This window comes from Elaeis guineensis, chromosome 2 (assembly GCF_000442705.2).
Source record: "Elaeis guineensis isolate ETL-2024a chromosome 2, EG11, whole genome shotgun sequence".
Classification (NCBI taxonomy): domain Eukaryota; kingdom Viridiplantae; phylum Streptophyta; class Magnoliopsida; order Arecales; family Arecaceae; genus Elaeis; species Elaeis guineensis.
In genome coordinates, this window is record NC_025994.2 from 125818130 (window position 1) to 125844464 (window position 26335).

A 26335-nucleotide genomic window follows, 5' to 3' on the forward strand; every position below is an offset into this window, starting at 1 on the left:
AGCGAGGTTAGGCTTTAGCCCCGTTTTAGGAAAGCATGTCTACTTTTAGTTTGATATATTTTGACGTCATGCTCCAATATTCTTAATGTTCCGTATCATCGAGAATTGCAGACGTTTCTTAGTTGCTTACCAATACAGAGCAAAATGACCAAAACATACCTGCATTAAAGAATATTTCGCGAAGATGGCATCAAAATGTCTTATCAGATATAATTTCATTGCTGCAATTCAACTATTACTGCTGTTGTCAAGCCGTGATTTACTGAACCAGTCCCAGAAAAAAAGAAGTGCTCCCAAACTGGAATCAGCCAAACCTAGTACTCTGTACTCCCAATCTGCGATCGAAAGGTGGCTTCAAGTCTACAGGATCGATCAGGTGGTAACTGAGGTCATGCAAACTTCTGGATACCACCATTCGCATGCATCAGCAAGTTGTTCATTCCGCCATAAAATGAAATGCGGCAAATGATTCTGGCATCTTGTTGCACTAACTGGCAGCTTTAATTTAGTAGAGCAGCTAGCACGCCCAAGATCATTACATAAACAAAGTTACTTTTATTTCTGCCTGAATATTTATTATAAAATAACATCCGGTCAATCGGACAATATGTCACATTTATGTTCGATTCTTCCGTGCTGCCGAAGTCAGTTAAAAGAAGCACGCACCTCTGGTCCAAAGAAAAATAAATAAAAAGAAAAGGTATGAAAACGATATGCATCATCCAATGATAAAACTGCTACTGAAACGACAGAAATATGGCAAAAGCTAAATCAGGCGTCAAAATAATCAGTGTTACCTTTTCTGAGGTGGATGACATCTTGGCTCTATTTTTGCTTCTCAAATCTTTAAAGATTGAACAAGTTATAACATCTTGGTCAAAAAATAATTGCAAAATTAATATTACTCGTCCTTTTACTCGAGCAACCTGGCAGCCCATCTTGCAGAGATGCAGGCCATGATATTGAGCAGGCCACAGCAAGCAGATGCATGAACAGACCCTGAAGGATGTCTCTTACAGTTACACCATTGAATCACATTCATCTGCAACAAAAATAACCAATAAATAATAGACTTATCTACAGAATAACATAATGAAGTAGGGACTTGCAATCTCCATGTCTTAATTAGCAACTATGCCAATTCTTTTTGATAGAGATTAACTACAGTATGTGTGGGGTGAAAAGATAATGCACAAAATCTAGTTCAGCATAAATAATGACCAAGAAAATACATACCTTGGTCTAGGACACCAATTCCAACTGGAAGTTGAGATGTAGCTCTTGTAGTGAGTAATTCATGTCAGGCAACATGCCAAAATCAAAGGCAAAAGGTGCGGTCCAACGAAAAGGAAAAAAAATACACTAACATAGGAATCATAAGGAAACTAGAAAGTCTACTTTTTTGTTTGAGAGGTGTATACTAGTGCTGCTCTTACCACACATGCATGCACATACATGCACAACACATGCATGCACACACAAAAAGAAGAAGAAGAAGAAGAGGGAGAGTTGGGGGGGAGGCACCTGGGGGAAGGAATAAATCCATTTGATGATTGCCGGCAAGAAAAAACAGCACAACAACCAACAAGACTTGCAGGAAAAGAACATAACAATTTATACACGATATAAGCATGTTGAAGTATATCTAAACAAGTGATGAAATACTATTATGTAGATTCTAATGCAGTTTTGTTCACCTCTGATGTGATGAGATCACTCAAACAATAAGTTCAAAGGGGAAAACCAATAGTACACTTGTGAGATAGCACAAGATAAATATACATATACATATACATGTGTGTGCGCACACAATCATATATATATATATATATAGGAGCAGACTTGGGTAAGATCGATCGAATTTAAACTCAGATCCGATCAAATCAAAATTGGATAATAGAGATCCTACATCAATAATCCAAGCCATTAGATGTAATCTACTACCTCAAAAGTACTTGCACACCAAAAGTCATATGATTTGAAGACCCTTAGCCTATGCATCAAGTGATCAAAAAATATATCTAATTGAATTTTATTTAGGCTGTCCAATTTTTGACTTCTTGATGCATAGACTAAGGATTTACAAATCATATAATTTTTTGTGGACAAGTAGTTTTGAGGCAGTAGATCACATTTAATGACTTGAATCATCGATGTAGGATCCCTATTATGGAGTTTTGACCTGATCGGATCTGAGTTCAAATCCGATCGACTTGATTCTAACCTAGCTTATATATATATATATATATATGAAGCTTGATCCCCATAGTTGTACAATCATGCTTGAGAACCGATGAAACACAGTAACACATGTTAGCATGCAGATTCTAATGCAGTTTTGTTCATCTGTGATGTTGCTTGATCATTCGAACAATAAGTTCAATGTAGAAAACCAACAGTACATTTGTCAGACAGCACATGATCAATGAAAAGATCAGTTTATTCCCTAGTTGTATCACAATTGTAGAACTTATGAAACTTGTTAATCTGAAAACTGATCAGAGATGCACCGTTATAGTACTGGGTGCCAAAGCTCTCAACTTCAATTTCACATAGAAATCATCAAAACTTCTATATCAGTCCGAAGGGATCAGGTAAAACGTAGTTCTTTATGCCCTATCATTACTTTCTCATCTTGCTACAAGTAGTTGATAATAGGCTTGAATCAACTACAGAGTGGCCAAAGGCAGTAAACTATGGTAAATTGAATTGACAAATTAATATACAAAAATAATTAGAGAAATATGATCTTCGACTTAACCAAGTAGCAAATCACCTGACAATTTCTTACATCCGTCTTAATCTGCTGCACCATTAGCTCTGAGATGTTCCTCGTATATGGGATGATATTTCGTAGGAACAAAATCTTTGAACCTATTCAGAATGTCAATTACAACATAAATATACTAACTGTACAACAAACTAAAGAGAAGAACTATAAGTGAACAAAACAAAAAGATCACCACGAGGAAACGCTCATCCACCCAACGCTCAATTTTGAGTTGATAAGTCTAATTAATAGTTATGTTTGAGCACATCTGAAGTTTTGATGCCTAAGACCAGAAAGGAACTAGAGCATGATAATCTACAAGCATTGTAGAAAAAGAGAGGGAAAGAGAACTATTTGCCCTTACCCAGAAATATGCCTGTGATATTACAGGAGTACTTACATAGTATTTAAGATTGCTATCTCATACTACACGCTATTTGAAATTAAGCCTAGGGAATTGCAATGATACAAACCGAAGAGCCTTGGAGAGCAAGAAATGGTGGGTTTTAGCATATTGATGAGAACCAGATCTTGAATACCAGTATTGAACTCCATACTGTTTTTCGATCGGAACAATACAATGTTTGTATAGTACCAATATCGATGGTATGTACCAAAACTCACATATTCCAAAATTGAAATACCATCTGTTGTAAGCAGCATGGTACTGCGATATGCACTGGTACGGACAAGTACAGACTACAGACTTGTGTGGCCTGTATGGTACTGGTACAACTTTTTCAGTATCTCGACACCTATATCAATGCTAGTTTCATGTCAGAATGGTCCAATACCAGTCATACCATCCTATTTTGGAGGTTATTGGAACCATGGATGATAATAAGGTAACACAAGAAAATATAGAATTAGAAACAAGTATATGGAAAAAGCTCAAAGTTGCTACAGAAACTTGTATCAACGGACCATGTCCCTAGTTACCACCTTGACAATAGACAAGGCTTCAATACACATAGTGCAATCCCTCACCTAGGAGAATCATGGTGTAGGTGACCATCTTGATTTTTGATTGCCAACCTAGTGGCATTTTTTGCCAGTCCAATCTACTATTTTGAAAAGTATGCATGCATGTCTATATAAATGTATGTAATTTTTATGTTGCTCCTTTTGAGGATGCATGGACACTACAATTGGGATAAGTAGACCATATGTCAGGCTAAAGTTTCCAAGAAAATCAAATTGCAGCAATAATTGTTAAACAATTTACCCATATTATGCTATGCTATATATGGCAAGTACATGAATACTTTTATTATGTCCTATTTAAGAACTTGGTATTAAAAAAATATATATGAATGTACCATGTGCTCTCCAAGTGCGCTTACTTTTTAAAAATGCTTAAGTTTTCATTTTGTGCCTTGAGGCAAGTTAAGATATATCAACCATCTAGATTACAAGTTAGGTCCATCAGATTCACTTTGATAACAACAAAAAAGAAAGTGAAAGGATTTTATTAAAAAAAAAATTGTCAAATTGATCCATATGTTGGAAAATACATAGATAAATGTGTCATTTTCTTAAAAGAATATCCTTTTGGAAATTCAGAGGCTGGCCATGATTTCATCAGTTGATGGAATGTTGCCAAACAGGTTAAGATGCAGATAATTGGTTCAAGAGAAAGATGTATATGATGTACAGCCATGATCCTATCAATCAATGGCATGTTTAAAATTTCCATTGCTAGGGCAGTTTTTTCATTTATAAATTTAACTTTATATTCTCTGCAACATCATTTGGAGAGAGTGAATTTAGAGGGATGTATTTACTAAAGACATACTACATTTATATGAGGAAACATTTATATGAGTTCCAGGCAAAGCATGAAATAAAAATAAGAGAGGTTACTAAGGGATAGTTAAAAAGCAAAAACAATTTGTGAAACTTGATTACATGATTATACTAGCAAGTGTCAAATATCTTTTGTTGTTTGCCTGTCTTGCCCAACATCAATTAACAGTTTTCCAAGAAAAACAGTCATTTTTCTGTGATATGAAATTTGAGTGGTATGTGAAGACAATAACCCAGTGGTCCAACGTAAGTGCAACCCAGATGCAAGTTTTTGTTGGATGATCCAAATGTTACCTTTTAAGAAGACAAATCCTTTCTGGAGCAAAGAATAATTTTGCAATTGACCCCAGTACAGATGTAATCTTCATGGTCTTCGATTTCAATGCCTTCATCAAACCTACAAACTCTTTATACTCTGCAACAGTAAGTTTCTCTTGAACCTGTACGATTGTCAAAGACAGAAGTTTATGGATTAAATATAATGCAACACCAATTTTTACTGAAGATAAAAGAATCAGTTCCCCATAACCATCACATGCTACTCATGAAACTGAATAAAATTCAACAGCCAACTCTGAATTCCATTTTGTATAGAAAAAGTAATAAAAATACAATCATGTTCAAAAGTGGCACACATAAAAGAGAAAAAGCACTTATTTTGAACTCATTTTTCATAGTATCCAATTATACCATCTTTCATGTTAGAAGCACACTGCATTGTTTCAAAAATGAATCAGACATTTTGACATACCAGCTCAAGGAATAGGAGAAAATGGATTCCATCATATTGCAATATTATAACTTCATTTTTTGAATGCCATACTCACAAGAAAGAGAAATCCTATAGATTCAATTCTAAGGTAGTGTAAGAAATTTTCCTCAAAAAATGGTGGTACGAGGAAAAACAGGCAGGACACAACCAAGCAGAAATCAGCAAACAACAGATGTCTCATGTGCAATTACCATCCAATGTTTACATGTTTAAACAATCAATAAACTGCGCAAAACTAAGAGAGCTAATAACTAAAGCTAACAACAATTAAGGAGTATCAGAATGAACCAGCAAAAATCTAAACTGTAAAACAACACCCACCGAGAAAAATGACACTAAAGAATTACAATAAGAAGTGTTTTCATAGCTTCTAGCAAAGTGTCTTCTTCATATTTTTTAAATCAAAAATTCTGTGTGTAGAAGTTTTTGATAGGCAAACATTAATACAGCAAATTAGGTCCACTCTTTGTAAAGTGAAAAACTTTTAAAGCTCTAATTGAATCTCCACATGAAGAAGGGGAATTTGTTGAAAATATTTGGGCCATAATGATTGCATCATGAGGTGATAAGATTCCATAGAAGAAAAGAGAACTTAAGGATGCTGGTGGAATATGTAGTTCATAGATCTCACCTTTAAAGATACCTCAGTGACCTTATAGATTTTCAGACTACCACAGTATGTAAAATATGTGCTCCTCAGTAACCAATGAGTACAACTATTGACAGCTTAGAAAAATTAAAAGATGTTGATGTAGGACAGCAAGGAGTTAGGGCTGCCTACATGCAACAGTGGACCTTGAGGCGAAGGATTAGGGTCATGAAGGACTTTATTTCCTGCTGTCTAGATTCTGAGATTATGATAGTCGGAGAAAACAAAATTGAAATGTGGGACAATGGCTGTTCAAGAAAATGTGTATTTAGGCTTAAGGTGTCTTATATGTGGGAAGATGAACCAAACAACAATCTAGAGCGCTCTTGGACAATCAAATATAAATCTATAATCAAATTAGATCAGTTACTGCACATAGAAATCTGTAGATAGTAAATATGATATATTCAAAGCCCAAGAGAAGTTGGGATAAAGAGTAAATTTATGAAATAAAGAAGATGATTGAGAGAGAGATGAAAGGAAAAAATAGCAGAAAATAGAAAGGAGAAGTGGGGAAGAGAGAAGAAGGAAACAAGAGGGCCAAAACTGGACTCAAATCTTCAATTTCATGCACGATTGTTAAAAAAAAAAAAAAATCCAGCACATAAATCTTTTGCTCCACCCACTTTATAAAGACTTAAACTTGACCCACAAGTTAATGAATTATAGTCCTTCCCTGACTCTTTACAAAGATAGAAGCAAATCCGCGAAAAATTTTCCAAAACAAACTAGTTCTGACTCCAAATAGACCATGGTACGGTAGCATCATTATTCATGCAACAATGATGTGAAATGACACTTTAACTTGCCTAAATTGACTCCTTTACAACCTCCTAAAATTAGGGACTTTAAGATCTTATGATATGATTTTGATTGGCTATTTTGGACCAAAGAAAACCCTAATTATTTCAATTAAAACCCATGATTAAAGAACTTCAAATCAACAAATTCAGGCTATTCAATGTTAATGCAATTCAATCCCCCCATCATTCACTTCCACTATGTGGAGCTCGTCCCCGAGATTTTTTCCAGAAGCTTGATCCTCCATTTAGTCTCTACCTCTCTATGATGATGGAGGCCCACACAAAGTTCTCTTGCAATTAAACCATTCATTGGTTGCTCTAATGTCCATTGTTTAACAAGCAACAAGGCGTGGATCATCCATTTGATGGTGATGTTCGAGGAATCCAGCAAATAATGAAGAATGGATCTCCTTGTGCCTTGATCTTAATCGTTAACTTTAGATTAGTAACTAGAACTTGCCATTATGCTCCTCACATGCATCTTCAATGCTTTGAGGTTTGATCTTTTGCCCTTGAGAAGTTCAATGATCATCAACTAACAGATTCTAAATGAATAAATCTTTGATGGTAGTATAATATTGCTGCATGATAGATCCTCAGCCATAGACTCTTCCCATGATAGAGATTCAATTGCAGGTTCTTCATCCATTAGTTCTTTGGCTTCTTCATCTTTAAGATTCTTTATCTGTACTTCATCCTCAGGGAGCTTTTCAATGCCTAAAGCTGCTGCAACTGCTTGCAATGTAGCCTACATTGACATCACATTGTTGTTGATAGATGCCAACTTATTATCCACCTGGCACAAAAGCATCTTCTCGTATTTGACATGCTTATGAAGATCAGCAATTCCAAAACTCAAATCCTCATTCATGATTATGATAAAAACGAAAGAAATACAAAGTGAATAGAAAGAAGACAAGATAGGATCCTTCAGCTTTGACACCAAACTTGATGTAGGCCAGCAAGGAGTTAGGGCTGCCTACATGCAATGGTGGACCTTGAGTTGAAGGATTAGGGTAATGAATAACTTAAATGCCTTCTATCCAGATTCTGAGATTAGGATGGTCAATCAAAAAACTTGAAATTTAGGGCAATGGTTGTTCAAAGGTTAGGCCTTAGGGTCTCCTATATGCAAGAAGATGAATCAAATCACAATATGCAGCCCTCTCAGACAATCAAATATAAACACGTAATCATATTTGATTAAAAAATGCTCACATAACACTGTAGACAGCAATATGATCTATTCAAAACCAAAAAGCAGGGATAAACAACAGATTTATGAAATAAAGAAGATTAAAAGAGAGAAATAGAAGGGAGGAACAAATAGAAGAAAATAGAGAGGAGAAGAGGGGAAAAGTGAGGGAGGAAACAAGAGGACCGAACTTAGCCTCAAATTTTCAATTCCATTCACAATAAAAAAACCAGCACACATGTCTTTTGCTCAACCCACTTTATAAAGGCTCAAAATTGACCCACAATTTAACGAATTTAGTCCTTCTGGGATTCCAAAAAGAAACAAACCCCTCAAAAGTTTGCAAAACAAACTAGTTATTGACTCCCAATGGACCATGGATACTGTAGCATCACTGTTAAAGATGCAGTGATGTGAAAAGTAACGACCCCTTATCTACATTGACCCTTTTTCAACCTCCTAAAATTAGGGACTTAAAGATCATATGATGCCACCTTGATTGCCTATTTTTGGACTTCAAAAAACCCTAATGATTTTAATCTAAAGCCTACAAAATTAAAGAACTTAAAATCAGCAAAATTCAGGACACAAATGTGATGCAATTCCATCCTGTATCAATGTGTAATCCAGAAATAAGATAACATAAACAAATTGAAGAAAAATAAACAAAAAAGTGTTGTGGTCAACTAATGGAAAACAAGTTTGTGGGTTGCCTAAAAACTATAAAAGCAAAACATGTCAAACTAACATAAAGGCATTGGGACAAATTTAATAAAGAAGTCATCAATTGACAAACTTTGACATATGAAGCATATAAAGTATATGTACAGACAGAAAGTTTTTGATTGAACCAATGAACCCCATGTTACCATAATCTAAGGGCTCTGCAATGAATTTGAGAGAATGAGTGGCTAAATTGTTGTGGTTTTCACTTGAAAAAAGCATGAAGGGTTAGAAAACTAGTGCAGAACCTTTTTCATGAGAAGAACACTGCACAGAATAAACAGGGTATAGACAACTCCCATCCACCTGCCCACACACATAAAAAAGAAAAAGAAGATTGACATGTTCCATTCACTATTGACTTTCCACAAAATTAATAGTATTAGTAAATAAAAATAATTTCTTATTTGTATTTTTAGCTAGTATGAAATACCAGATCTTCACACTGCATATCATACAAGAAATGTCATAGTTTACTCATTAGATACTCATCTGGGAATCAGAACTGACTAAAAGAGCAATTAATTAATAAATATTTAGAAATAACCTGCATCAAGAAAGCAGAACCTCTTGTTTCCTTATCACCATGAGGCAATGAACTACTCCGAATATCCTCCTCTCGAGATGGTTTCTCAGTAGTTTTCTCTGTATTTATTTCACCATTAGATATCATTGCTGAACCAAATTGGCCATGTTGTGTACAAATATCCTTGTCATAAGTTCCATAGTTTACAGAACCATAAGGTGAAAGCCCTGATATTTCTTTATTATGTCCCCCTGTACTGCTACTGGAGGAAAATTTTTCCAATGAACTTCTTGAATGGCCATTATGTAACCATTCATCACATTCACAGTCAACCACACTAGAATCAATTTTCGATGTTCTTAGCTTTTTTATGGAAGGTGTTGAAGCATCTTCAATTGGCTGTTCATGATAAGGTGTATCACTAGTCAAATCAACCACTTCATCGTCATGACACTGACTTTCTTTTAAGCTGCTTTCTCGTAAATTATGTACAGTCAAGTGACAATTGGCTTTGTTAGAAAGTGTTGAACGATTTGCAGGAACTACTTGCCCCAACTTATTGAAGATGTTGCTTCTCGAATCTGCCAGTACAGATGATAGTGACTTTCTGGAACAATGTTCAGTAGTTGAAGCCTGGACAGAAGAAGCGGATAAGAAAGGTTCCTAACTGAAATAAAATTGGCAGCAAGCACATTACAAGAACCATATACGATTGAAAATCATAATGTCAGAACTATACCAAACAGGGAAGCATTTTCGGTAGTGAGATCTTGTGTTCAGGAAGCCTTGTTTTCACTGCAAGAAAGTTATCAAAGAATATTACTATATTACTATTTGACATGGAATGAACTAGATGTAATTAATTAACTGAAAGATTATACGGTAACAGAATTTTTCTACCACAAAACTAGAAATCAACAGGCAAACACCAAGTAGAAGGGCAGGCCTTGGCACAGTGGTAAGGTTACTCCACTAAGACATGGGTGTCACAGGTTCAAAAACACAGAAATAGCATCTCAGCATGCAGGGATAAAGTTGTATACATCTGACACTACCCAGACCCCACGATATTGGGAACCTCATGCACCCGGACACCCTTTAAGCAAATGTCAGGTAGAGTTGTTGAGGTCACATCTCTCACTTGAGAGTAAATGCAAATTAGATCAGCTAAGTAAAACAAACTAAAACTTAATTTTAAGGCCCAATTTTACCCAAAAGGGTCCATATAATAACCCCAAAAGAGCTGATTCCAGGAGGACCGCTCAAATCCTAAAGAACTGGATCTGTTAGCACTGAATTGGCCATGAAAACTAGTTTCATCTAACTTGAAACCAGGCCAAAGCTAACCTGGCTCACGAAAACATAGAAGCTTCATCGAGCATGGAGAAGGCAAATGCCTTACATGTTACAAATATGGGCTGATGTACTCTTAGGATTCTCAAATATGGAAGGTTGGCCACCTATTAACCACATTGAACCACCCCCTAGGTCCTTTGCAGAAGAGGAAGGAGAGAGAGAGAGAGACCAAGGGAGGGAGGGAGAGAGACAGAGCACAAACAAACCAAGGTAGAAAGAAAAAAAAATATCCGAATGGGCCCACCACAACTCAATGACACTCAATGATATACATATTGTAGACTCAACAAATTACCATCTGTTTACACGTGATGGAAGCCAACCAAATTGTTTTTCACATTCAAAGGCATTGAAAAAGGAGCATTAAGTGTACCACATCAGATGGCCTCTACAACTTTATATTGCCCAACCAAAGGAAACAGTGTATGCCAGGTTCCAACCACATTTAAGAAGTTTAAAGACCCATCTTTACAGACATGCCATGGGAGCCAACCATTTCAATGCACATGCAAGCTTATCTAGAATGAAAAAAAAAACACATTGATAAGTTGTACGTGCACGAGCATGCAACATCATATTGGACAAATAATGTAACTTGTGTCCCATTTTATACACCGAGAATAAAGAACTGAGGAATCTCTCTTTTCCAATACCAATGTCCCTAATACAAAGCCACATGTCAACTAATTTATATAACAAATAGATATATTAACCAAGGTTCGCCATCTAGATACCAAACCCCATATTGGTAGCATGTTGGTGCAATGTTAGCATGCTCGGCGTGGGGGTCGGTTCAGCAAATCGAGGCTCAGTATACCTCTATACTGAGTCTCACTCCGATATCAATATCATACGACACAGTCAATATGGAGCAATATGCACTGGTACAGCGAACCTTAACTACTATAAACAAAAAGCATCATTTTTTTAGCTCTATACCTAATCCAAGAGGATAATCAGACTTGATGTGAACCACTCTAGCCATCATGGGTAGGTCAGTACAAGGTCTGGGTTCTAAATCCATCTCATCAAAAGCTGAATTGCACATCAAAAGTTCTGGAGGCCATAACTTGCAATTGAGATGTACTTTTTATTTTAGGTAACCTTTTTGGAATCACTGTGACGGTGAATCCTCCCTTAAACAGTTCGATGCAGGCAGCAATTTAGGGCAAAATCCTTCTTTTGGGGCTTAAAACAGATAGAGAAAAGTAAAAGTTTCTTTCTTGGCAAGCACTTCGAGCGGGAAGATCTTGCAGTCTGGTAAGAACTGAGGAAAAATAGCTGAAGACAAAGTTGATATAAGCAAAGTTCACCCAATATCGATTTCAACACCCATATCATTACCATTTGATATAGTGGCAGTATGGATCGGCTCATCATCCTAACACTCAATACACTCCTTGGCCTCTCATAGCGAGTATCAATTTAGTACCAATACGAGGTACCTATATCTGTATGAACCTTGGATATAAGAGCTGAGATCTATCTCCAGTAGATTTTTAGTTTTTCATCATTATTTTCATTAGTGGTGGCTATCTTGAGAAAGTTATAACCTCTTATAACTGGATTAAGAATCCGACCAGGATTGCATAAGTGCAGACCATGTTAATATAATGGAGACATTGTAACTTAATTTTTTATTCATCCTTAATGAAAGAAAAAGGGACCTGAACCCTACTCTCATAATTGCCTTATTCTCTATAATTCTATCCTAGATATTGAAGTTGAATTGGTTGAAGGAATTTCCTCCTTCTCCCCATAGAATCAATATCTATCCTTGCTCACAAAAAAAAAAAAAGATGTCATTCCATAATTTTTTTCCATTCATTAAACCCCTTGAAGGACATGGAAAAACTTGAGGAACCAGCTAATGTAGTCTAGAGTTAAACAAGTCTTTAGGTTTATAATTAGCAGTTAGGCTCTAAATTAATTAGTTTGCTTAATTTTGCAATATTTCAACCAAGTAGCATGATAAGAATGGACTGCCCTAGGCTAAGCATTAATTATGAGCATATGTCTTAAATAAATGTGCTGAAATTTTTGAATTACGACCAGAATGTTGTCCTTGAATGAAGATATATGCTAGACCATTAAGCAAATTCAGTAGAAATATTAAGAACCAATATGACTGACTGCAACAAAAGTCATAACTATACTAAGAACAAGAATTCTTTTTCAGACATTATCTATGATGACTTTCAATGAGAAATGAAAGCATCAAAGTAAATGCAAATATAGGACCTTAGAGCAATACCAAAGCAAGATACCACATAGCTATTAGACAATAAGCACCATAAAAATTCAATATGTAAAGCAGGAGTTAGAAGAAATTTACCATACCTATGCTTAAGGTTTCAGCTGGTTTTGGTTTCAAAGTTCCGCAAGTGCCTTTTTCTCGAAAAAATCTAGTCAATGTAAAGACTACGTCCCCAAATTTGGGGTAGCACTGCAAGAGCAATATGTGACTTAGTAAAGGACCTTCCTGCGTCAAATTGCAATGTGAAGCAAGAGATGCAACCTTGATATGAGGCCGCAGCCAGTATGACATTTGGCATTGACGATTTTGTTGTGCAAACCTACATATAACAGAATACTCCAATAATTATTAGAAACTTAAAAAAAAATGTCTACAAGGTATAGTCCATAGTTTTTTTTTTAAAAAAAATATGTAACGATAACAGCCATCAGAAATTCTATCAACAACGAAAATGAAGGTTGTATGTTACAAACAATCAATTACTGCCATCCATCTCCAATAAAAAACAAAGATAATGCTCTGTAGGTCAAGAAATTTGACCCAGACATGGATCCATTTAGCCTCTTGACCTATAGTGCGAAGAGCTATGCATGGATTTTATAACCTGACCTAGACAAACCCATTTGCGGCTGTAACTATGAAAAGCACAACACTAATGCTCATACAAACTCTGACATATAATAATATGCAATCAAAAAAATAAAATAAAATACAAAAATTAAAAGTCCATACAAGTTCAGCACTAACTGTTATCTCAAATATATCTAAGAGTCTGAAATAGTTTATTTTTGCTAAGGCAATATTTCTGAAACTCTACATGAACAGAAAAGTGAAGCATACTGAAGAGATGTGAGGACTTCCTCTACAACATAAATGTGAAAATATTTCAATAATTGACACTGCATCAATTTATACTTACCTCAATAAACTCAGAAACTTAACATTGTAAAAAAAAGAGTTTCCAATAATTTTTTTATAATTGAACCTTTCATCACAGAAAATTATAGCTCCATAATCATGACGATGTCTAATGACGCGCCCAACAGCCTGATTCACAGCCCTTGCTGCTTGCTGGACATACCACTCCTCCCCGGTCAGAACCTGTACGTTAGCAACATAACTTGAACATTATACAGGGTAATAAAAAGCATAAACAGTCACAACTTTTATAAAACTTAAGACATAAATATTGAGATGAGGAAAAAAAAGAAGACAAATTACTTCCTTTAAATAGAGAATTACTTATGCTTCATTTTTATCAGGCTCTATAAAATATGACAAATAGCACAGGGGAACTTCTCTTAAACTTGAAATATCAAACACTAGAGTTTGTGGAAATTAACTACCCCAAATCAACTCAAGTGTATCTATTACCTTGGAGTCCTTATTCTGGGACAAAGCCTGCTGATCCAAGTACTGACGTTTGAGACGAACCTACAACAAAAATTTCAAGTAGTAATACCAAAAGAAAACTAGTGGTAACTAGTGCCAGAAAATTGAAGGAACTACCATGAGATATTACAAAATCAATGAGCAACAAAAATGCTGAATTGTTGAACCATGCCATATCATCACTTGGATCTCAATGTTCATGTGTCTTGTGTCCATAAAAAGACAATAACTAACTTGCAGCAACAATTTCTTCTCGTGGATAGAATGTTGTCCAGTCTCTTTGTTAAGGTGGCAAAATATCATTACAAGCATGCATAATGCACAATAGTCTTTTTCCTTCCATTAAGTGGGACTGAGAACTAGCAGCACTGAAATAATAAGTAACTGCATGGGTTCCCATAAGAAATAAGTAACTATAACTTCAAACAGAAAAAAGTGCTTCCTTGGATAATCATGTCACGTGTCTTGGGTAGATTTGTTATATCAAGGAAAAAACTTGGATTGAAGTTAAACTAGTTTTCCTGCGGCAGATCCAGTATTATTCAATCACTGAAGGTGGCCTTACATGTCAAGATTTTCAGATTATTAAAGAGCAACTGCATTTTCGTTGTATATTTATGGATGGTAACTATAACAGACTACAGATAAGGAAACGGAAGGATCTAAAGGGCATTTCCCAAGACAGGAACAGATTGCAGATTTCCACCCATTTTCTTCTTTTGGTCATTATCTTTCTACAGGTTTATACAACAAAAAGGCAAAGCCGGTCACTGTCTACTATTCTTGCAAAATATTTCTCAGAATCCATGAAGAAAATATAGGATTCGCAAGGGAAAAGTTGCATATAGAGTTGTCTGATAAAGTTGAACTAGCACAGAGAATCTAATTACACAGTATGGTTAAGAGATCTTTTCTTGGTGCATAGGACATTTAGAGACTGCTTTCTTGTAAAATCAAAACCAGAAAAAATCTCTCCAGACACAAGATGATTAAAAATAAATTTCTGTGATCTACACAGGAGGTTCAGCATACATGACAATGCAGCATTCAGAGAGAAATAACTGTTTTTATTGTTGCTTTGTATACATCTCAAACATTTGAAGGACCTTGTTTACATGCACTCTCTCTGTTCTCTTTTAATTTGTATTTTGTTAGTAACTTGCAAATACAAAGTTAACTTATTTTGCTAAACTTTCTATAATGATGTTATAAGAGGGTTCATGATAACCAACCTTGGGGTCAGTCTTCATAGAAAAAGGCATGCCAGTTATTACCACAGCTCTCCCAGCCTGGTCAGCAAAATCAAGGCCCTCACTTACCTGGACAGATAAAGAATTCAGATAAAGTCCTGAAGGTTGTAGAAGTTTCTGGTGTTAGTATTCATGCAAAAAGCCAGAGTATATAATTTGATGCTAAAAAATTAAAAAAATATTAACTCGATAAAGATGCCATTTAATGTCAACTTTGGCTATTGCAGAATTCTTTTCTGGTCTACCGTGCTCATGGTTTTATTGATACATGACATGGAAAATGGCATTTGAACTAAGCTTCAATAATTAAGATAACAAATTATAAGTTTCCAAATCCAATAAGAGTAAGCAGTTATGGAGAAAAGGAATGATTTAGTTTTAGCATGCCAAATTTACTGTACCAGCAAGCACTTAAACCAAAACCATTTATTTGAGCCCACAAGATATGAGATAGACCCCAAATCTACATAGCATGCTATTCTGTGATTATTCAACCTAGCTGAGGTAGGGTCTCATGCTCATATACAAAGAGTCCAAGTAATCTAATGAAAGCTTTTGAAGAATAAAATACTACCTTATATACATTTTCTCCCTCTAACCTACTAACATAATAAAACACAGATGAATATAAGCATGCCTGACGAACAGTAACAAAGTAGTCGTGTGACCGAGATAATGTATATGAATTGTGGGTTAGCTATGTTGTTATTGCTCAATCCATGATAAGTTGGAGACATGTATTATAAACACAAGAAAAAAATGATGAAACATATATATATATATATATATATATATATATAGAGAGAGAGAGAGAGAGAGAGAGAAGAAGCTGTTTCATTAACTTCTTTCAGTTTCAAACAATCTGTGGACTGAATCAGCATCTGACAGTAACACCTTACCGTTATTTAAGAAATAAGAAGCTTAAAGTGTTCAATGTGGAAAGCCTTAAATATATATAACTTACTGCCTTCTCCCAAACTGTCATCACAATTATACAGGCAATTCACCAAAAAACCAAAAATAAATATGTGAAAAGAGAGAGCGAGAGGGAGGTGAGCTATAGCTATATCAGTAGGTTTCAACCAAAAACATATGAACACAGAATGTATGATGAGCCATTTAAATTGAGAATGCATAACACTTCCCAAGATCCACAGAATTTTGGTGCCCAAAAGCTCTATCTTAATTTTTGATCTCATCTCAGTGATGCATAGAGAGGCATGCAATACACAAGTTTCAATGCAGGATAAGAAAATTGATTCAACACAGATTTGAAGAATATCGAAATGGCTAATATTTTGACTCTTTGACTATTATATGTTATCATAATTGTAGATTATGATAAATAGTGTAAATTCTTGATTTATACAGCCCACAAATAAACTTCCAAAACATTTGTCTTTAGATTTTTATGGATTTTACATGCCTTAAATTGTTGTAGAGTATCAATGTCTCATAAAGCATTCCATACAATGTAGGATTTACACCCCACCCACCAAACCCTCATCAGCAACCCACCTCAGCGGAGCCTTTTCCATTGCCTGTGCATGTACATATTGGAGCCCCTAGATGCTAGAGATAGTGTATTAATGAGGCAAAGTGAAAGCCATACTTTTGCAAGCTGCTCTAGAAGCAACAGAGCTTTGCAATTGAAAAAAATTGCCATATTTTATGAATTGATGACTTGCAATTTTGTGCTGTTATACAATGACTCATGAGTTCAACTCATCCAGGGAAACATTCTAAGTGGTTTTCCATTGTTGTTTCCAAAAACATTAAAATTTGCATAATAGATATTTTGGGATTTGAGACAAAGTGCACATACATGGACCTCTATTACACACTCCTTTGCTTCCTAAAGGTGACTTTCTAATCTTGATAAAAGTTTCTTTAACAGAAAGAGCCAATGTTTTTATTCAGGTCAAGAATATGGTTAGTCTTTAACTGGAATTACATGAAAATTATGTTAAATAAATAAAGATGAGGGCTGACTTTGCCGCGACAAACTGCAAAAAAAATTGCCCCAGAAGTAGTACTGTCACGCAACTTAGCTTCAAAATCCTGAAACAAGACAAAATCATCAGATATCAGTGAAAAATAAAAGAATTGTTGCATTTTTCTTAAAAAAAAAAGTGAAATTTAGACACATCATCCTGAGGTGATGGGAATGATCCGATCATAACGCAGAAAATGACACTTGATGGAATATCAGTACCTCAATTGCATGTGGAAAAAGTGATGATTGTCTAGGCTCTACAACAGGTTGTTTGGTTCTGCAGATCCTATCCCAGATTGTACTGAAATCTGTTGAGCTTGAATGACCCTGTAGAAGACTCCAGTTTGACCAACAGCTGAGCATTTTGCAGAAAGGTGTTCCAGTCAATCTTCATGAAATTATCTCCTTACCTTATTTTTCCAGCACTCAATGCACCGGTCCATCATGTAGTATGAAGGGAAGAACACAAGCAATCCATCAGGCACAATTCGAGCAAAATTAACTGCAAAAAAGCCATGCAGAAAAACAAGCTAATCCGAATAAACAGATTGTAATATGACCAGCTCAAAACTAAAAAGGGTTTCATTATCTTTTAATACCTACCTATAGCATTGCCAAGTTCTTGCTTGTATTCTAGAAAATCACGATTCCGGTAGGAAGAATTTAAGGGGTAACCAGATGGGCCACTTGGTACAACACCAACCCAGATTTGATGGGGAGATATAACATGAGGGTTCTCCAACCTAACTGGAAACTTGCTGAGGTTGAGAAAGAAATTTAAAGATAAAATGATATCAATTGCCAGGGTAAAGGTTTAAAAAGAGGGGAGGAAAAGAAGCATGCAAGGAGAAACAAATATGGCATACAGGTTCAATTCCAAAGCAAATGAATCTAAGGGAGACAAAGTGCCAGATGTCAATATGATAGAGCGGACCCCCAGCCTTATGAATTCTTCCATGGCAAGTCCTGGGTTGAAACACCACCAGCTAAGTGTCCTTGATACCTTGCCTACACCACCAATAAAGAACACAAGAAATTGACTGTGAGCAAACCTATCCTTATTTTCAACAATCATGTTAAAAGTAAGATATTAGTAATATGTAAGAACAGGTGTAAGCACATTTTTAAATGTATGCAAGCATGTATCTAACACATTGCAATGCTCTCCTATCACCTAATCTAGAAAAGAAAATAATACATTCACAACAAAGAATCAGAAAAAATATTTAATACTCCTAAGCAGCATAGATGCCAATTGAAATTCTAAAAAGGCAGTGACAACTAAATAGTATGTTACATGGCTATACTAGTTTAAACTAAAAGCCATCAAAACAACTTCAGAGCATGGATTATTTTTTTTTTAAAAAAAAATCAAAACGCTTAACTACAATACAAGGGATTCTCCAAAATAAATAAGTAGATAACCTTAACTTCTGTGTTTTCAAACTTCTGCAAACCCAGGAAATAGACTACAAATGTTCAACTTCTATGTGATTTTAAACTGAAATTTGTTGCTAGTACCAAGCCTGTGAACATAGGTGAAACTTGAGCAAGTGCAAGAGTAAATGACATCCAAGCATATGTTAATATATGCAATTATAAATGACTCATCACATGCAAGCGGAGGGGTAGATTGTAGAATGCATGTATTGTCTCATACAAAGAATAAAATAACACCTGTAGAAGTTCACTTAAAGAGTAAAAACTCTCTCTCTCTCTCTCTCTCTCTGTGTGTGTGTCTTTGTGTGATACATCCGTAATGGAAGAAGGCAGATAGCAGCATAGGAATAAGAAATACCGCACAAAAAGTGGCCAGAAAGCAAATTCCTGAAAAATAAGCGGAGATGATGCTTGAAGACACATGACCACGGAAGATCATGAGCCACAGAAAGCACCAAGCAATAGAAGGGCATAAGTTCTCATGGCTGTGAGGCCAGTAACAAGGCAGGGAAGTCAGCAAGCTACAACACTACCAGGCGTTCATCAGAGAATGATAAATATTCAAAATAGATACATGTAGAACAAGGATACATAGCAGAAGTCAGCATAAGAGCAACATTCTTTAACAGATTTTACTCTCCAGTTGTTTTAGTTGATACCAGCTTCGTTTCAAGGACTGCAAACCATAAAAACAGTATAAAATCTGTAGAAAAAGGAACAAAAAATAGGCTGCTACACCTTAAAAATACATAACATGGAAGAAGTGCAAAATATAGTTTCTGCAAAATCACAATCACTGTCAAACATAAACAATCCTGGACAGGTATTAGTAAACATTACATAGTTTGTAACAGTACTTGGCAGTACAAATTTCACAAGCTCAACATGAAACCAGTATGCAGAATACAAATTATCAGCTACGACAGAATAATTTGAAATGAATCACTGAGGTGACATTATGCCCTGATTGTCTTTCCCCATTTGGTTGTAAAAATGCCAGATAATGGGCATGGCAAAAGTTGACTGTAAATTGTTATTAAAAAAAAAAAATTCAAGAATCAAAATGATGTGTGTGCTAGAGATAAAGAGAACCATCACTTCAATTGGATATGCAATGGATATCAAAAGCATAATGCATCAGTATCTTAAAATTCAAATAGTGATGCCTTGGTACCTTTAAAAGAATCCATGTTACTTTGCTGAGACTCCTGCACATGAAACTTAAAAAGACAATATCTTTGTAATCAGTTAAATGTGTCATGGAGTTAAAACAATTTACAGACCTCACTTTAAATAAAAATTTTAAAAAGTAAAAAGCCAAAAAAGGGAAACCTAACCTAAAAAGTGAGAAAATTGAATGCAGGCATGTATAGTTAAAACAACTTACACAATAAAACTTTGAGTGACTTTTGCCACCATCCCTGAAGATAATATTGAGAATATCCCGGATGCTTTCTAATCTGCATACAGTTCCCTTTGTTTTTGTTTGCATTCCAGTATCAGTCATGCTTTCTAGTATTTTAGGGAAAGAAAACATATTATTGTCCAGCAAACAGTATTTCTATACTTCTATTAAGACAGGAGGAAAAAGATCTTTTTGAAGGGTCAAGAGTAAAATAAATTTTCACTTACCAATAAATACAATAATATTTGAAGGCCACAATAAGAAGAAAGAGGAATTAACTCAAAACAAAGGTTCACTTAAAGTAGATGCAGTACCTTCCTCAAGAAGAAGAGCAGCATTATCAATTGTATCAATAAGCATATTGGCAGTCTCATATGTTATGTTAAGATCAGAAAGGAACTCATATATGTAATTCCCAGGTCTTGTGAAACCTAACTCTTTGGATTCAATAGTGACCTCAGCAATCCGCTTTTCAAGCTTCAGTAGAAGGGCTGCAAGGATTTTATTGTTACATATAAGAAAACTATTTGGTATGTTAAATATAACCAAAAGACCGTTAGAAACAGCTTAATATCAATTCGCTTGTAAAATTAAATAAAATTCAGTAAAACACAATACTATGACTTCAGTTGCATAACAACCGACACCTTTTCATTGACAAGGTGTCCTTCCATCACAGACTCTGCCCTAAAATCTTGCTTAAATGAATCTTGAGATGTTCACAAATAAAAATCTGCAAGCATAAATTCATCTACAAATTTGAGCTACTGATTTGTATGCTGTTAAATTTATTTCCAGCTGTATTGTTTGTAATAATAGATATTTACAATAACATAGCCATTAAACAAGGGTAATGCTCCAGCTTGAAGCATCACGGCATGCTGTAGTGCAATTATCAGTTGCATAAACAATCTAGCAGATAACATTGGTACATTGAATTTTTAAAAAACGACTTCTATGTTATCACAGAGCAATATAAACAAATTCAATTATAAATCAGTTCAAAACAAAGAGAGAATTCTTGCCAGTTCATTTCAGTGGAACCCTTATAAACAGCATGTGGCATGAGGACAAAAGAGTTCAGAAAATTAGGGCTGTGGGGAAGACTGAGATGCCAACATTTAAAAAATGAATAAATATATAGCTTACTTCATTCATAACTAACAAACCTTATTCCATGAGCAAATAGATGTGCTCTGATCAAGGCTGACTGGCTTGGAAATGTTGTCAATATGTACGTTTATGCATTGCTAACATGTGGAGTTCTAATAACAAAAATCATGGTTGATGGGTTGAATAGGATGAAAGGTCCATGATGAAGTGAACAAAATTAGAACTAGTATAGGACTCAACAATGGCGTAGCACCAATAGAACAGAATGTCTGGATAAATGCAACATCCTAATTGCTGCCTCTACAATTCTAAGTGGTGAAAAGAGAAAATTTCAAAAGGTACTTTGTTTAGCAGACCATCAAAGTAGATCAATGGGTAAGCAATCAACATAATTCTCAATTTACCCATTGACCCAAGGAACAAGTAGGCCTATATAAAGATCATAGAGGCACTTAATTCTAAGATGATCAAGCTCTTAAATGGAGTGCATAATCATCCCAACAAAAATAGAGGGAAAATAGAAAACTTTCATAATGACTTGAATGCTGGAGTTACCTCTAAGAATAGCATAATTATCTGGGTCACGTTGCTTATCAGCTGATTTTTCAATTACCCTCCTCGCTATACAAACATCAACACATTGTTTTGCTTCTGAAATGCAAGCAGTCAGAGAACCCAAAGGCAAGTCAAATGAAGCTGCATCTGCACATACGCCCTCCTGCATGTCAACCCATGACAGCTTCATTCCTAAGACGTTACAAAAATGGAACAAAAAGCACCATATAAAATGAATTTTTGGATTGATGTTATTCTTCTACTATGCCATACGAATAAGTGAGCAGACAATCAGAACCACTAAACTGACCTCCAATATCATCCCCACACTAAAATGCTATATTTTAATGTCAATAGTTAGAGGCAGTTTTTCAATACCAGATTGTGTGCTTCATCAAAAATAAGCACAGCATTGTTCCATTGGATTCCCATTAGAGAACGCCGATTTCCAGGATCGATAAGATAGTTGTAAGGGGCAAACAAGATATCAACAACCTTGTGAAGCTCTCGGGATAGGTAGTATGGGCATCTACAGAAGAATAACATTTCATAGTTGTAATCTAATAGAGTTTGTCATATTAATTTAAGCAATAAAAATTCATAACATTGTCAAACAAACTATAAAAAAAAGGCAAGTGCGTTACAGAAACCTACGGCCCCTTAGTTCTTCCAATATTAACCAAATCTTCTATGTCAAAAGGCTCATTTCCAGGTTCATGATGTGACTTCATGTACTCTACAAAAATTTGTACATGCATATAAAGAAGTCGATCAGCAACCAAACAAAAATTTGTGCAACAACAGCAGAAAGGAACATTGAGCCATAAGTACATTGATGCATATACATATATGTATATGTGCACATATACATACATGTAGATGTATATGTGCACATATATATGTACATTGACCCAGGGTTTTTGACAATTGTGCTTTAGGTATGCATAAATATGTTCAAATTAAATAAAAAGAGGGATAATATCTAAACTTGTACATCATGAAATGAGTAAACCAGCCTTGATGATCTCTCAAAAGTAATAGAAAAACAATATTGGCAATAATCCATGAAGCCGTCATGCTTTCTCCCAAGAAATGACAGAGATTGCAGAACAACACTGACCTTTCAAGTGTACTGCCATCTCAAAGAAACATCTCAGTTTTAAAATATGTCACTCTAATCCTATGAATCTCTTACTCTCTACCATCAAGCTCATTTTTCGTTAAGGAATTATGAAACTCTACAGATATTATGGTGGTTATCTTGGAACCACCAGAAGATGAAGATGCAAAAGTTGTGGCATGTGATCTAGCAATTGAGAAACTACAAATATCATGGTGGATGAATTTGTAAAATATGATTAAGTGGGAGATATCTCGACAGAGAAAATATGTACACTCTTCCTAGTGCTATCATTGTCATGTTTGCACATCAAACTTTCTGTTGTTTCACTAAAATATAAAATTCTCAAACAAGACCACCAGCAACATAATGAGAAAACAAAACTGACAGAGAGTTGATCATCAGAACGAGATAACTTAGATATGAAGTCTCCTCATAAATCAAATCATTGTCTTCTTTGATATGATAAGTCGGTGCATGAAAAGCTGAAATCATACATGTGCTTGAGTGAGGCAATAAATAATACCTCAAATCCATTACATGATGATGCAAAATAGAGGTTTCAGTCAACCATTGATTAAAATATGAAAAGCAAGATAATAGGGGGAAAAAAACAGAACTTATTTTGAAGAGTTGATATAAAACAAAAGGCATATAAAATATCTTGATGAGCAAAATATAATAAAATCAGTTGAAATATATCAAGCATCACATAAACATTAGTACCAGAAACACGAGTATAATGGCGGCAGAGCCGTTTCTTGCAGAGGTAATGGCAAGCATTGTTCTGTGCTCTACCACGAAGTAAACGTACTTCATCATGAATACACATCTGCTCACGAGAACCTAATACTGCCATTTTTGGCCTGCAAGCTTGTACTAGAGCAAAAGTTAAACACACACAAGTCTAGAAAATGTGAATTACAACAAACAATATTAATGACATGCTGATATCAAGCCAACACCAATGTGAAATTCTATGTAGAAAAATAAAAGAGGATGTACCCAGCACCATTGCAGAATATGTATTATTCAAAGTCCATTATTGGTTTCAAAATAAAATTTTAAAAAGACAAAAAAAAGAGCACAAAAGAATCACTATATTATGTAAAAATATTCTAGATATTCTCCATCAAAGAAATAATATACAAGATATTTCACAACAAATGGTCTAAAATGATAGAGATAAGGAAGGACCAACATGCAAGAGGGAATCAAAGGTTTTCTAAAACAAAGTTCCTCTTCCATTACATAATCAAACTTTGAGTTACCAAAATCAGCAAAACATTGAGACTTCCTCGGACCATAACCAAACAAAAAGTCAGTAAAGATTCCAAAATGAATGAAATAGAGGGAAGTGTTTGAGGGAAAAAATTGAGAAACCTTCTATTCAGGCTTCAATTTGGACACATTTAAGCAGCAGATCTGTAGAATACTGCATCAACATCCAATACTCAAAGAAAATACTAGAACAAAAAATGACTCCATCCTACTTTATACTTTTACGGTCGAAGGGGCACCTTAATTGAACAAAAACTAAATGAAAAGGTTAATTTCACCTGTAGTTACTAGTTTTTAGCTCTCTGATAACCTGCTTCAACTGGCTGTGAGTGCGTGAAGTGTATATGATGACAGGATAATTTGATCGCGGATTCTCTGTTGATTGACTTTGGGAGTGCTGACTTCCAGAATACCGATTCTTGTCTTCATTTGTCGTGGTTAGGAAGTCACCCAAACTCTTCCTCCAAGCCAATGTGGCACACAGGAGGGACAAAGTTTTTCCTGTTCCAGTGGGACTCTCCAACAAAGCATTACATCCCTGCTGCAGCAGGAAACAAAATCAGGTTTGCTCCCAAGAGAGTTACATAATCTTTAAGAAACGAAGAATGCTGTTGGAGAAAGAAACGAAGAATGAAGAAAGATAAAGATTATCCAGCTTGAATGATGGGATACAGTTCCCGTTTTCAAGAACACGAAGGAGAAAAATTTTGAGAATAATAAGATATAGAAGGCAAAGACAAGAGATATAGAAGAAAACGAGAAATCAAGATATATAATCATTGAGCTTTAAAAGGTCATAACGTAGGATTATAGCATGAAAAACAAATAGATATGGAAGGCAAGATATAAACCCTGACTGTTGAAAGAAATGCTTTAAGACCAAAGTGGTAGCGAAAAGAAAGAAACGAAGGACGAAGGGACAAAAAGAGCCACAAAGGAATGAAGATGGAGAAAATGTTCGAGATTAGGTGAAATAATTAGACGGCTCTTCGGATGATCTTAATGTCAAAGAACAAGGAATCGCGAAAAGAACTAAGACAGCACACGCACGCACACACCCACAAAAAAAAAAAAAAAAAGGCATGGATGACAAAAAAAATGGAAAAGGGTTCAAGAAAATGATAAAGAAGACTTCTGTGGAGAATCGGGATAAATAGATGGGATAAAAACAAATTTGCACGGACTTGAAATGATCGTAAAAGAAAAGAATCGCAAAAGAAACAACAGGAAGGTTAAATCAATAAAGATGTTTTTTTAATCCCAGCAAGCAAATGACAAAAAATAACTGGTTAGGATTCAACGCAACAGCATGGACAAAATTCTTGGAAAATTGGAATATTCTGGAGATCAAACCTCTTGCAAGGACTGGATGACCTTCTCCATGTAGACGATCTGGCAATCGTAGGCTTCGAAGGGGAAATCCACATCGATCCCCCTAATCTTGTAGATCGGCATTTCCCTCGACCTTCGCACCGTTCGTTCGGAAGAGGGCACGGGGATTCTTGAGGACACCCTAGAAATTTTTTCGACGAATGGGATGGAGGACAGGTATGAGGGTTCTTGGGAAACCCTAGAAAGCTTCTTGTGGAAGGAGATAGTGAAGACTCGGCACAAGGTGTCGAGGAACCCTGGCAAGCCAGAAACGAGCGACGCCTTTAAAAGCTGATGTGGACGGCGCCTTCCCGCCAATGAGGGCTATTTTCGGAACACTACAAGAAGATGGACGCTTGGTCGCCGACATCTACATCACTTTGTAGCGAAAGATAACGGCTATGATTTGTATTTCCGCTGCTTATTTTAAATAAAACATTTTTCAATATTATATTTTTATATTAATTTTTCTTTCTTAAGGAGCTATCCAATGTATATAATTTTTAATAAATATTTTTAAATAATATTTAGATAAAAAATAATTTATTTATATTC

At 35.4% G+C, this 26335-nt stretch overlaps 1 protein-coding gene across 3 annotated transcripts; it reads right to left on the reverse strand.

The window, feature by feature from the left end:
• Window positions 1-187: 187 nt before the first annotated feature.
• Window positions 188-26055, reverse strand: LOC105031928 (regulator of telomere elongation helicase 1 homolog). Of its 3 annotated transcripts, none has more exons than XM_019847213.3 (25): window positions 25763-26055; window positions 24688-24947; window positions 23855-23994; window positions 22663-22744; window positions 22387-22537; window positions 22009-22171; window positions 20655-20831; window positions 20323-20447; window positions 20110-20155; window positions 18362-18503; window positions 18099-18253; window positions 17906-17997; window positions 17715-17822; window positions 17492-17560; window positions 15482-15568; window positions 14232-14291; window positions 13843-13958; window positions 13119-13176; window positions 12941-13046; window positions 9984-10039; window positions 9266-9877; window positions 4871-5016; window positions 2777-2874; window positions 798-1042; window positions 188-668 (listed from the first exon to the last, which is right to left on the reverse strand). In XM_019847213.3, the coding sequence occupies exons 1-23, from the start codon at window positions 25862-25864 to the stop codon at window positions 2799-2801; spliced, it is 3129 nt and encodes a 1042-aa protein (XP_019702772.1). In that variant the 5' UTR covers window positions 25865-26055; the 3' UTR covers window positions 188-668; window positions 798-1042; window positions 2777-2798. The 3 variants fall into 3 exon arrangements, with proteins under 3 accessions (XP_019702772.1, XP_019702744.1, XP_019702798.1); XM_019847185.3 differs by having other exon boundaries at window positions 24688-24950; XM_019847239.3 differs by lacking the exon at window positions 25763-26055 and having other exon boundaries at window positions 23855-24007; window positions 24688-24824.
• Between the last annotated feature and the right edge of the window lie 280 nt (window positions 26056-26335).

Excerpts from the sequence above, each read along its gene's own strand:
- LOC105031928 (XM_019847185.3), bottom strand. The coding sequence starts at position 25,864 with ATGCCGATCTACAAGATTAGGGGGATCGATGTGGATTTCCCCTTCGAA. Across the intron at positions 22,538-22,662 it reads ATTGGAAGAACTAAGGGGCC|ATGCCCATACTACCTATCCC; the intron begins GTAGGTTTCTGT and ends ATTCTTCTGTAG. Across the intron at positions 9,878-9,983 it reads CGAAAATGCTTCCCTGTTTG|GCTTCAACTACTGAACATTG; the intron begins GTATAGTTCTGA and ends TCTTCTGTCCAG.